This window comes from Pristiophorus japonicus, chromosome 15 (genome assembly GCF_044704955.1).
Source record: "Pristiophorus japonicus isolate sPriJap1 chromosome 15, sPriJap1.hap1, whole genome shotgun sequence".
Lineage (NCBI taxonomy): Eukaryota > Metazoa > Chordata > Chondrichthyes > Pristiophoridae > Pristiophorus > Pristiophorus japonicus.
Window position 1 is genome coordinate 134,343,371 of NC_091991.1, and position 13,950 is coordinate 134,357,320.

A 13,950-nucleotide genomic window follows, 5' to 3' on the forward strand; every position below is an offset into this window, starting at 1 on the left:
AACACTTTGCTTCCTTGGACAGATTTGTGTGCACCTTTGGAAGTGGCTTAGTGAGTTGCAGTGAATGTTGAGACATATTGGTACCCCCCCCTCCCCTGTCCCCGCAACGGCGGTGAGTGTGAAAGGAATGGCTTGGACTCTATAAGTATGCTTTATGGTGTTGGTGTGAGGTGGTGCCAATTTGGCACATCGCATGGCAGCCAGGGTGTACAGCATCAAGTGATATAAATCTGGCCATGGTAAGGTCATCCCTGGCCTCCCAGGTAGCAATGTGGTCGGATGCTGGTGCCCTCTGTCCTGTGCAGCATCAGTTGATTGCAGAGAAGGTTAGTGACGATTGGTGCTGCTGATGTGCCTGGTGCTGCTGGTTGTGGTTGGATTCTGAGGTCCAACGTGCAATAGTTTCAAGGGCACCGATGCGGATGTAATAGATGGCAGGTGAACTTGAGATGATAGAAGCGATCTGTCAATGGTGAGAGCGGTTATTCCAATGAGGTGGCATGGGATAGACACTTTACTCCAAACATTTGCAGCCTGCATAAAGCTCAATCTGTCTTCCAAATGCAGTAAGCCACAGCTTCTGAGCTTGGAAAGTGAACAGCTGTGAGATGGGAGCGTTTATAGCACATTTGCAGCTGTCAAGTAATGAGATGATTCCGTGGTTACACAACTCCCGACCTGCTTACCTGACATGATCCCCGAGCAGCCTGGACCCTGTGGGCGATCTCATAAAATGTAAAAGTGAGTTTAAAATACATCTTAATAGTTTGTTAACAAGGTCATTATGATCTGAACTGCCTCTCCCACTGCTGGGTGTCAGGTCTGTTCAGCGCTGACAGACCCAACAGCTGGGAAAGGCGCGTGGCGGCAGGTTGACAGTGGGGTCCCGACCCGCTGTCAAAACAAAATTTCCCACCTGACCCACCACTGAGCCCCCCCTCCCTGAAAAATTCCCCCAAAGTCTTTTAGTGTGAAGTTGATTTGTCTTTCTCCAACCCCCTAGACAGAACTGCATAACTAAAGTGAATACTGCAGTTACCAATGTATAGTAAAGAAATGCTTATTCCCAAGCAAATAACTTTATTGTGTTCAAGACCTAATCTCACAACTGTTTAATTAGCAACATTTCAACAATTGTACATGTAATTAAAATAGAGCTGCCAAATGGTTAAAAGATTCAACATTAAACCAAGTCAAGATATTAGATTAGTGAACAGGATCTTAAATATACCACTATGAATCAGGAGAGAGACAAAGTTTACTTTCCTTTACAAGTTCTATAGATACATGCAACTGTGCTTTAAACTCCTTCAGGAATTAATTTCAGCACTAGCTAGCCCTCTATTCATCACCTTTCATCAAGCCATCACACCACCTTCTGACAGTTTATATAGCTGGGATAGTGCCACTTGACGTGCTGCTCCCAAAGTTACTTCCGATAGCTTCTGTGCTGAGGTGGTGTGCGGCAGGCAAGAGAAGGAATGGACTATATAAACATAAAGAGTGAAAAACAAAGTTAAGAAAGATCAACACTTTAAAAACTATTTATATGTGCTTTAAGGGACTTGGGGTGAAATTCAGCTTTGGCGGGGTATTTAACGGACGGCTGATCTGCTGGCACCCAGATTGTGTCCCTGCCAAAATAGAATTTCACCCCCCTTGAGCTTTTTAAAGAGACCCCTTTAGTCTCTGAACTTAACTTACTAGATTCTACCAACATCTCTGCTCCACATGATTCTGACAAACCTTGATTTACTTTTATCGTACATTAGTAATACACTTGATTGCAACACACAGAATTAAAGCATATTTTTAACTATTTTACATGACAATCATACATTAATCTCTACTATGCCTCTGTACATTTTTTATATGGGACAGAACATGACTCTGCCCCTGTAAAAGTCGCTGAGTTTAAATTTGTAAAGTTTGTTACCTGCCTTTGTGTAGATGAATGTGCTCTTCTACAGCAAAGTGTTGTGACTGCTTGTGAGGCCCCAGTTGAAATGCCTTGCAGAGTCTGGAGCATCATATTAAATAACCCTGGGAGAGTTGTTCCATGAAAAACCCTGTAAAATCCTCTCTGTAGGTAGGAAAGTGGTATGTCGTATTCTATCATTACCTCTGGAACAATTTCATTAAAACTATTTTATCATCACACATGCCAGGTATAAAACTTCTCACTCTACCAGTGAAAACGTGATGCATTTTCCTTTTCTGCATGCGGAGATTGTGATCCATGCATGAAGGGCAGACTCACTTCAACACTAACAGTGTTTTATCGCAACTCTGAATATGGTAGGTCATAGTCTGTTTGAGCACGGTTACTATTCAGATGTTTCTGAACCATCTTGGGTACGGTTCTCTTTCACAAACACATTATAGACATGTCAGACTTGGATGGTGAGAACTACATAATGCTGCACTGTGTAGTACCACAGCAATCCTTTATTAATGCAATTCCAGCTTTGGTAACAGACGGTTTGTTTAGAGGAGGTTCGGTAACCGTTGACTTCTCTTTTGGCGTCTCTGCAACATTAAAATGATGAAAATAAATCAGTGGGATTTTGTTTCAAGTGCACAATCATTTATCATGTATAAAAAATCAAGGAGCCAAAATCCACGCTGCTTCCGCCATATTCCCACAATAATTCTGGTGGGAGTGCTGTGGAAAGGGCACAAATTAGGTTGAGGATTTCTGTCTGGCCTTGTAGGGCTGGAGCCTCCACCAACCACAAGTAAGGCCATTGATGCAATGGGAACACTCTATCAGGAGTTCCCACATCCCCAGCCTCAGACATTGCATATGCCTAGTGTTAGCCTAGATTTGTAGCATCAGTTACAAACAGCTATTAAACAGCGGTACAACTACAGTAACACCTCAAACAGCTATTAAAACAGAAATACTACAGCCTCTACATAGGATTACAGAAACACAGAAAATAGGTGCAGGAGTAGGCCATTTGGCCCTTCGAGCCTGCACCACCATTCAATAAGATCATGGCTGATCATTCACCTCAGTATCCCTTTCCTGCTTTCTCTCCATACTCCTTGATCCCTTTAGCCGTAAGGGCCATATCTAACTCCCTCTTGAATATATCCAATGAACTGGCATCAACAACTCTCTGCAGTAGGGAATTCCACAGGTTAACAACTCTCTCTGAGTGAAGAAGTTTCTCCTCCTCTCAGTCCTAAAATGGCTTACCTCTTATCCTTAGACTATGTCCCCTGGTTCTGGACTTCCCCAACATCGGGAACATTCTTCCTCTATCTAACCTGTCCAGTCCCGTCAGAATGTTATGTTTCTATGAGATCCCCTCTCATCCTTCTAAACTCCAGTGAATACAGGCCCAGTCAATCCAGTCTCTCCTCATATGTCAGTCCAGCCATCCCGGGAATCAGTCTGGTGAACCTTCGCTGCACTCCCTCAATACAAGAACGTCCTTCCTCAGATAAGGAGACCAAAACGGAACACAATATTCCAGGTGAGGCCTCACCAAGGCCCTGTACAACTGCAGTAAGATCTCTCTATACTCAAATCCCCTAGCTATGAAGGCTAACATACCATTTGCCTTCTTCACTGCCTGCTGTACCTGCATGCCAACCTTCAATGACTGATGCACCATGACACCCAGGTCTTGTTGCACCTCCCCTTTTCCTAATCTGCCGCCATTCAGGTAATATTCTGCCTTTGTGTTTTTGCCACCAAAGTGGATAACCTCACATTTATCCACATTATACTGCATCTGCCATGCATTTGCCCACTCACCTAACCTGTCCAAGTCATCCTGCAGCCTGTTCGCATCCTCCTCACAGCTCACACCGCCACCCAGTTTAGTGTCATCTGCAAACTTGGAGATATTACACTCAATTCCTTCATCTAAATCATTAATGTATATTGTGAATAGCTGGGGTCCCAGCACTGAGCCCTGCGGCACCCCACTAGTCATTGCCTGCCATTCTGAAAAGGACCCGTTTATCCCAACTCTCTACTTCCTGTCTGCCAACCAGTTCTCTATCCACGTTAATACATTACATAGGATATACAGCACACAAACAGGCCATTCGGCCCAATCAGAAAATAGCAGCGGCGTTTATGCTCCACTCGAGCCCCCTCCCGTCTTTCCTCCTCTAACTATCAGCAGAACCCTTTCTCCCGTCTTCCTCATAAGCCTCCCCTTAAAGGGTGGTAATAACAATTCTAGAACCCCCTGGATGTCTAGGGACTTACAGGGGTGGATAAAGAAAAAAAGGAAAGCTTTTGTCATACACTGACGGCTAAATACTGTAGAATCTCTGGAGGAATATAGAAAGTTCAGAGGTGAAATTAAAAAAGGATATTAGGAATGCTAAGAGAGAGCATGAAAAATTCTTGGCAAGTAAAATCAAGGGAAACCCAAAGATGTTCGATGAATATATTAAGAGCAAGAGGATAACTAAATAAAGGGTAGGGCCTATTAGAGATCATGAGGATAATCTGTGTGTGGAGGCGGAAGATGTGGGTATGTTTCCAAATGAATACTTTGCATCTGTTTTCACAAAGGAAAGAGGCAATGCAGATACTGCTATCGAGGAGGAGTGTGAAATTCTGGATGAAATAAACATGAAGGGAGAGGAGGTATTAAGGGGTTTAGCAGCTTTGAAAGTGGATAAGTCCCCAGGCCCAGATGAAATGCATCCAGGCTGTTGAGTGAAGCAAAACAGGAAATAGCAGAGGCTGTGACCATCATTTTCCAGTTTTCTGGCCACAGGTGTGGTGCCAGAGGACTGAAGGACTGCTAATGTGGTACCCTTGTTTAAGAAGGGAGAAAGGGATAGGCCGAGTAATTACAGGCCTGTCAGCCTAATCACAGTGGTGGGAAAATTGTTGGAAAAAATCCTGAAGGACAGGATAAACCTTCATTTAGAAAGGCAAGGATTAATCAGGGACAGTCAGCATGGAAGATTGTGTTTGACTAACCTGATTGAGTTTTTCGAGGAGGTAACCAGGAAGGTTGATGAGGGTAGTGTGTATGATGTAGTGTATATGGACTTTAGCAAAGCTTTTGATAAGGTCCCACAAGGCAGATTGGTCACAATGGGATCCAGGGCAAAATGGCAAGTTGGATCCAAAATTGGCTTAGAGATAGGAAGCAAAGGGTAATGATTGATGAATGTTTTTGTGACTGGAAGGATATTTCCAGTGGGGTTCTGCAGGGCTCAGTACTGGGTCCCTTTTTGTAGTATACAGCAATGATCTAGATTTGAATATAGGGGGTATGATTAAGAAGTTTGCAGATGACACTAAAATTGGCTGTGTGGTTGATAATGAAGAGGATAGTCATCGACTGTAGGAGGATATCAATCTATTGGTCATGTGAGCAGAACAGTGGCAAATGGATTTTAATTCGGAGAAGTGTGAGGTAATGCACTTGGGGAGGGCTAACAACGAAAGAGTATACACATTAAATGATAGGCCATTTAGAAGTGTAGATGAACAAAGGGGCATAGAAACATAGAAAATAGGTGCAGGAGTAGGCCATTCAGCCCTTCTAGCCTGCACCGCCATTCAATGAGTTCATGGCTGAACATGCAACTTCAGTACCCCATTCCTGCTTTCCCGCCATACCCCTTGATCCCCTGAGTAGTAAGGACTTCATCTAACTCCCTTTTGAATATATTTAGTGAATTGGCCTCAACTACTTTCCACAGGTTCACCACTCTCTGGGTGAAGAAGTTTCTCCTCATCTCAGTCCTAAATGGCTTACCCCTTATCCTTAGACTGTGACCCCTGGTTCTGGACTTCCCCAACATTGGGAACATTCTTCCTGCATCTAACCTGTCTAAACCCGTCAGAATTTTAAACGTTTCTATGAGGTCCCCTCTCATTCTTCTGAACTCCAGTGAATACAAGCCCAGTTGATCCAGTCTTTCTTGATAGGTCAGTCCCACCATCCCGGGAATCAGTCTGATGAATCTTCGCTGCACTCCCTCAATAGCAAGAATGTCCTTCCTCAAGTTAGGAGACCAAAACTGTACACAATACTCCAGGTGTGGCCTCACCAAGGCCCTGTACAACTGTAGCAACACCTCCCTACCCCTGTACTCAAATCCCCTCGCTATGAAGGCCAACATGCCATTTGCTTTCTTAACCGCCTGCTGTACCTGCATGCCAACCTTCAATGACTGATGTACCATGACACCCAGGTCTCTTTGCACCTCCCCTTTTCCTAATCTGTCACCATTCAGATAATAGTCTGTCTCTCTGTTTTTACCACCAAAGTGGATAACCTCACATTTATCCACATTATACTTCATCTGCCATGCATTTGCCCACTCACCTAACCTATCCAAGTCACTCTGCAGCCTCATAGCATCCTCCTCGCAGCTCACACTGCCACCCAACTTAGTGTCATCCGCAAATTTGGAGATACTACATTTAATCCCCTCGTCTAAATCATTAATGTACAATGTAAACAGTTGGGGCCCCAGCACAGAACCTTGCGGTACCCCACTAGTCACTGCCTGCCATTCTGAAAAGTACCCATTTACTCCTACTCTTTGCTTTCTGTCTGACAACCAGTTCTCAATCCATGTCAGCACACTACCCCCAATCCCATGTGCTTTAACTTTGCGTATTAATCTCTTGTGTGGGACCTTGTCGAAAGCCTTCTGAAAGTCCAAATATACCACATCAACTGGTTCTCCCTTGTCCACTTTACTGGAAACATCCTCAAAAAATTCCAGAAGGTTTGTCAAGCATGATTTCCCTTTCACAAATCCATGCTGACTTGGACCTATCATGTCACCATTTTCCAAATGCACTGCTATGACATCCTTAATAATTGATTCCATCATTTTACCCACTACTGAGGTCATGCTGACCGGTCTAAAATTCCCTGTTTTCTCTCCCTCCTTTTTTAAAAAGTGGGGTTACATGGCTACCCGCCACTCGATAGGAACTGATCCAGAGTCAATGGAATGTTGAAAAATGACTGTCAATGCATCCGCTATTTCCAAGGCTACCTCCTTAAGTACTCTGGGATGCAGTCCATCAGGCCCTGGGGATTTATCGGCCTTCAATCCCATCAATTTCCCCAACACAATTTCCCGACTAATAAAGATTTCCCTCAGTTCCTCCTCCTTACTAGACCCTCTGACCTCTTTTATATCCGGAAGGTTGTTGGTGTCCTCCTTAGTGAATACCGAACCAAAGTACTTGTTCAATTGGTCTGCCATTTCTTTGTTCCCCGTTATGACTTCCCCTGATTCTGACTGCAGGGGACCTACGTTTGTCTTTACTAACCTTTTTCTCTTTACATATCTATAGAAACTTTTGCAATCCGCCTTAATGTTCCCTGCAAGCTTCTTCTTGTACTCCATTTTCCCTGCCCTAATCAAACCCTTTATCCTCATCTGCTGAGTTCTAAATTTCTCCCAGTCCCCGGGTTCGCTGCTATTTCTGGCCAATTTGTATGCCACTTCCTTGGCTTTAATACTATCCCTGATTTCCCTTGATAGCCACGGCTGAGCCACCTTCCCTTTTTTATTTTTACGCCATGTTGTAGTTCATCCATGCGGTCTCTAAATGTCTGCCATTGCCCATCCACAGTCAACCCCTTAAGTATCATTCTATCCTAGCCAATTCACGCCTCATACCTTCAAAGTTACCCTTCTATAAGTTCTGGACCATGGTCTCTGAATTAACTGTTTCATTCTCCATCCTAATGCAGAATTCCACCATATTATGGTCACTCTTCCCCAAGGGGCCTCGCACAATGAGATTGCTAATTAATCCTCTCTCATTACACAACACCCAGTCTAAGATGGCCTCCCCCCTAGTTGGTTCCTCGACATATTGGTCTAGAAAACCATCCCTTATGACCTTGGAGAGCTTGCCCACAGATCCACAGGCCAGGTGGATAAGGCGGCATACGGAATGCTTGCCTTTATTGGCTGAGGCATAGAATACAAGAGCAGGGAGGTTGAGCTTAAATTGTATAATACACTGGTTAAGCCACAGCTGGAATACTGCATGCGGATCTGGTCACTGTATTATAGGAAGGATGGGATTGCACTGGAGAGGATGCAGGGGAGACTTACGAGGATGCTGCCTCGAATGGAGAATCTTAGCTATGAGGACTGATCGGATAGGTTGGGTTTGTTCTCCTTAGAACAGAGGAGGCTGAGGGAGACCTCATTGAGGTATATAAAATTTTGAGTGGACCTTGATATAGTGGATAGCAAGGGCCTATTTCCCTTGGCGGGGTCAATTACGATGGGGCATAGGTTTAAGGTGGTTGGTGGAAGGTTTAGGTGGGATTTGAGGGGAAGCTTCTTCACGCAGAGGGTTTGGGGGGCAAAAACCCTAACCACATTTAAAAGGTGCTTGGATAGGCACTTGAAGTGCCGTGATCTACAGGGTTACGGACCTCGAGCTGGTAAGTGGGATTAGACTGGATAACCTCTTGTTGGCTGGCACAGATACGATGGTAAGTACTTTAGGGAATCTAATACAGCCAGAGTGATCTCCTGGACTAGTTTCGATCACCTGAATGGGTCGGAGAGAAATTTTCACAGAATTTGTTTCCCCTATTGGCCTGGGTTTTTATCTTTTTTTTTCCCCTCTCCCAGGAAATCGCATGCCTCCGGTTGGGATGGAGTGTAAAGTTTTGCGATACATGGGGTGTTGCAGTTGTATGGGGCGGACTGGTTGGGCCGGATGCTCTTTACCTATCCGCCATTGTTCATTGGTTTCTATGTAACCTTCAGTGCTACTGACCGAGGGCCATGTGGCTCTTTGTCGGCCGGCGGAGGTACGATGGGCCGAAATGGCCGCCTTCTGCGCTGTATGTTTCTAAATGCATCTACACTATTTGCTGCAACCAGTCCCTGTGGTAGCGAGTTCCACATTCTCACCACTTTTGGGTAAATAAGTTTCTTCTGAATTCCTTTTTTGATTTCTTGGTGATTATCTTATATTGATGGCCTCCAGTTTTACTCTTCCCCACAGGTGGAAACACTCTCTTTGTGTCTACTCCATCAATACCTTTCATAATTTTAAGACCTCAATTAGGTCACCTCCTCAACTTTCTTTTTTCAAGCGAACAGAGACCCAGCCTGTTCATCCATTCCTAATATGTATACCCTCGCATTTCTGGTATGGTCCTTGTAAATCTTCTCTGCACCCTCTTCAGTACTTCTATATCCTTTTTATAATATGGCGACTAAAACTGTGCGCAGTACTCCAAGTGTGGTCTAACCAAGGTTCGATACAAGCATAACTTCACTATTTTTCAATTCCCTCTAGAAATAAACCCCAGTGCCTGGTTTGCGTTGTTTATGGCCTTGTTAACTTGTGTCACTACTTTTATTGATTTGTGTATTTGTACTCAGAAATCCCTTTGCTCCTCTACCCCACCCAGACTCTCACCCTCCAAGTAATAAGTGACCTCCATATTCTTTCTACCAAATGTAATACCTCATATTTATAAGAACATAAATAGGAACAAGAGCAGGCCATACAGCCCCCTCGAGCCTGCTCCGCCATTCAATAAGATCATGCGCACATTCAGAGTCTGAACTCTAGGACATAGTCGATGTATTTACTGGGGCGTATGAAAGCATGGGCCTTACGCTAAACATCTGTAAGACAAAGGTCCTCCACCAGCCTGTCCTCGCCACACAGCACTGCCCCCTAGTCATCAAGATCCACGGCGGGCCCTGGACAACGTGGACCATTTCCCATACCTCGGGAGCCTTTTATCAATAAAAGCTGACATTGATGAGGAGATTCAACACTGTCTCCAGTGTGCCAGCGCAGCCTTCGGCCGCTTGAGGAAAACCAGGCCCTCAAACCTACCATCATGATCTATCGGGCTGTAGTAATACCCGCCCTTCTGTATGGCTCAGAGACATGGACCATATACAGTAGACACCTCAAGTCGCTGGAGAAATACCATCAACGATGCCTCCGCAAGATCCTACAAATCCCCTGGGAGGACAGACGCACCAACATTAGTGTCCTCGGCCAGGCCAACATCCCCAGCATTGAAGCACTGACCACACTTGATCAGCTCTGCTGCGCAGACCACATTGTTCGCATGCCAGACACAAGACTTCTAAAGCAAGCACTCTACTCGGAACTCCTTCATGGCAAACGAGCCAAAGGTGGACAGAGGAAATGTTACAAGGACACCCTCAAAGCCTCCCTGATAAAGTGCAACATCCCCACTGACACCTGGGAGTCCCTGGCCAAAGACCGCCCTAAGTGGAGGAAGTGCATCCAGGAGGGCGCTGAGCGCCTTGAGTCTCATCACCGAGTGCATGCAGAAAACAAGAGCAGGCAGCAGAAAGAACATGCGGCAAACCTGTGCCACCCACCCTTACTCTCAACGACTGTCTGTCCCACCTGTGGCTGGGACTGTGGCTCTCGTATTGGACTGTTCAGCCATTTAAGGACTCATTCTAAGACTGGAAGCAAGTCTTCCTCGATTCTGAGGGACTGCCTATGATGATTATTATGATGATGGCTGATCTGATCATGGACTCAGCTCCACTTCCCTGCCCGCTACCCATAACCCCTTATCCCCTTATCGTTTAAGAAACTGTCTATTTCTGTCTTAAAGGTATTCAATGTTCCAGCTTTCCACAGCTCTTTGAGGCAGCGAATTCCACAGATTTACAACCCTCTGAGAGAAGAAATTTCTCTTCATCTCTGTTTTAAATGGGCGGCCCCTTATTCTAAGATCATGCCCTCTAGTTCTAGTCTCCCCCATCAGTGGAAACAGCCTCTCTGCATCCACCTTGTCAAGCCCATTCATAATCTTATACGTTTCCATAAGATCACCACTCATTCTTCTGAATTCCAGTGAGTAGAGGCCCAACCTACTCAACCTTTCCTCCTAAGTCAACCCCCTCATCTCCGAAATCAACCTAGTGAACCTTCTCTGAACTGCCTCCAAAGCAAGGTATATCCTTTCATAAATATGGAAACCAAAACTGCATGCAGTATTCCAGGTGTGGCCTCACCAAAACCTTGCATAGCTGTAGCAAAACTTCCCTGCTTTTATACTCCATCCCCTTTGCAATAAAGGCCAAGATACCATTGACCTTCCTGATCACTTACTGTACCTGCATACTATTCTTTTCATGCACAAGTACCCCCACGTCCAGCTGTACTGTGGCACTTTGCAATCTTTCTCCATTTAAATAATAACTTGCTCGTTGATTTTTTCTGACCTCACACTTTCCAACATTGCACTCCATCTGCCAAATTTTTGCCCACTCACTTAGCCTGTCTGTCCTTTTGCAGATCTTTTGTGTCCTCCTCACACACTGCTTTTCCTCCCATCTTTGTATCGTCAGCAAACTTGGCTAAGTTACACTCAGTCCCTTCCTCCAAGTTGTTAATATAGATTGTAAATAGTTGGGGTCCCAGCACTGATACCTGCGGCACCCCACTTGTTACTGGTTGCCAGCCAGAGAATGAACCATTTATCCCGACTCTCTGTTAGTTAGCCAATCCTCTATCCATGCTAATATATTACCCCCAACCCAGTGAACTTTTATCTTGTGCAATAACCTTTTATGTGGCACCTTGTCAAATGCCTTCTGGAAGTCCAAATATACCACATCCACTGGTTCCCCTTTATCCACCCTGTTCGTTACATCCTCAAAGAATACCAACAAATTTGTCAAACATGACTTCCCCTTCATAAATCCATGCTGATTCTGCTTGACTGAATTTTGCTTTTCCAAATGTCCAAATATTTGTGTTGAATTTCATTTGTCAATTATATGCCCATTATGCAAGTTTATTATATCCTGTATTTTGTTGCAGTCCTTCTCAGTATTAACTATCCCCCCCCCCCCCCCCAGCAATTTGGTGTCATCTGCAAATTTAGAAATTGTGTTTTTGATTCCAAACTGTAAATCATTAATGTAAATTGGGAACAACAGTGGTCCCAGTACTGATCCTCGTGGAACACCACTACCCAACTTCTGCCACTGTGAATAGCTACCCTTTACCCCATCTCTCTGCTTTCTGTCTTAAAGCCAACTAACTATCCATTCTGCAAATTGTCCCCTGACTCCACATTCTCTGACTATATTCATTAGCCTGTTATGTGGTACCTTATTGAAGGACTTTTGAAAATCTAGATAAATTACATCTACTGTATTACCCTTGTCTATTCTCTTTGTACCTCTTCAAAAAATTCAGTGAGGTTGGTCAAGCAAGACTTTCCCTTTTGAAATCCATGCTGACTGTTCATTGTTATATTTTTGGCTTCTAGATGTTCTTCTATTTTCTCCTTTTAGTAGGGATTCCATTATGCTACCACCGATGTTAAGCTGATTGGTCTATAATTCCCTGGACATGTTCTATCCCCCTTCTTAAATATAGTTATTAAGATAGCTATCCACCAGTTCTCTGGCACTACACATTTTTCTAATGAATTATTAAACATGTGTAGTAATGCCTCTGCTATCACGTCCTTAGATTCTTTTAAAATGTGTGGATGCAATTCCTCCAGACCAGGGCTTTTATCCACTTTGCGTTTGATTCGTTTATTTAATATATCCCTTTTTTAATTGAACTGCACTTATCTTATTACGAATCTCATCATCCAATGTCATGTCCACCTGTTCTATCTTCTTGGTAAATATTGAAGCAAAATAATGATTTAATATTTCTGCCATCTCTCTATCGTTACCTGTGGTATTATCCTGTCTATCCCTTAATGGCCCTATTTCCATCCCAATCTTCATTTTCTTATTGATGTGCCTGTAAAAAAATGTACTATTTTGTTTTATGTTGATTTAATTTCATAGTTCCACTTTGCCTTCCTAATTGTTTTTTGACTTCTCTCCTAATATCTCCCTTATCATGCTGTCCCCTGCTGTCTATGTATTTAATGTACAGCTCCCCTGTTTTATTACGGCATTGCTGTACAGACAGTTTAACTAATTTTTAATAGGATTTCCTCTCACTTTCCTTAGCTTCAATTATTCCCTTATGGCTTTATTCATCCATGGAGTCTCATTAGTGTTTAGTTCTTTTTTTTCCTTTCAGCAGAATATATTTTTCTCTCTGTTGAACACCATTTTAAATGTTTCCCATTGCTGTTCTACATCGTTGTTTGCCAATATTGTTGCCCATTTTATTTTCCTAAATTCTATTCTCAGCCCCTCAAAATCAGCATTCCTCCAATTTATTAACCTGGCTTTCGTCATACTTGTGTCCTTCTCAATTATCATCTTAAAATGAATTATATTATGGTCACTATTGCCTAGATGTTCCCCTACTTTTACTTCTCTTATCTGCTCTGGTTCATTCCCCATTACTAGATCCAATAGCGAATCCTCCCTTGTTGGACTTTTTACATATTGGGTTAGAAAGAAGTCCTGTACACATTGTAAAAACTCCATTCCCTTATCCCTTTAGCTACCTCTTCTGTCCAATTAATATTGGGGAGTTGAAATCCCACATGATTATTAGTCAATGTTTTTTACTCATTTCCCAAATTTGTCTTCATATTTCTTCTTCCACCTTCCTTCCACTATTAAGTGGTCTCTCGACTACGCCTATTAGTGTGATTGGTCCTTTATTATCTTTTATTTCTATCCATATGGATTCTATTTTTGTCTTGTTGATAGCTGTGTCACTTTTTCCTACTGCCATTATGTTATTCCTAATAAGTAGAGCTACTTCACTTCCCCCTTTTCCCTCTCTATCTTTTCTAAATATATGCATGGGCCCAAGTTTCGGCTCGAGTTGCTCCTATTTTTTTGGAGCAACTAGTTTATACTATGGAGTATCTTAGAAATCGCAATTCTCGGCATTTAGCTGCTTGTGTTGCACTGCGTTGACTGTGAAACAGGCCTGCTGGACTCGGAGAATCGCGAGGTAAGTTTTAGGCACTTTTTTCATTCAAAAAATAGGTGGTCTTTCTGAGTACGCCGTTCTGG

The 13,950-nt window shown here is 43.5% G+C and overlaps 1 protein-coding gene across 1 annotated transcript in view; it reads right to left on the reverse strand.

Annotated features, from left to right (window-relative positions):
- Positions 1-1,870: 1,870 nt before the first annotated feature.
- bmerb1 (bMERB domain containing 1) overlaps positions 1,871-13,950 on the reverse strand; it is a 90,669-nt gene continuing 78,589 nt past the window's right edge. The window contains exon 5 of the mRNA XM_070856728.1: positions 1,871-2,529. Coding sequence (XP_070712829.1) covers positions 2,411-2,529 — 119 coding nt within the window. The 3' untranslated portion in view covers positions 1,871-2,410. The remainder of the gene's footprint in view (positions 2,530-13,950) is intronic.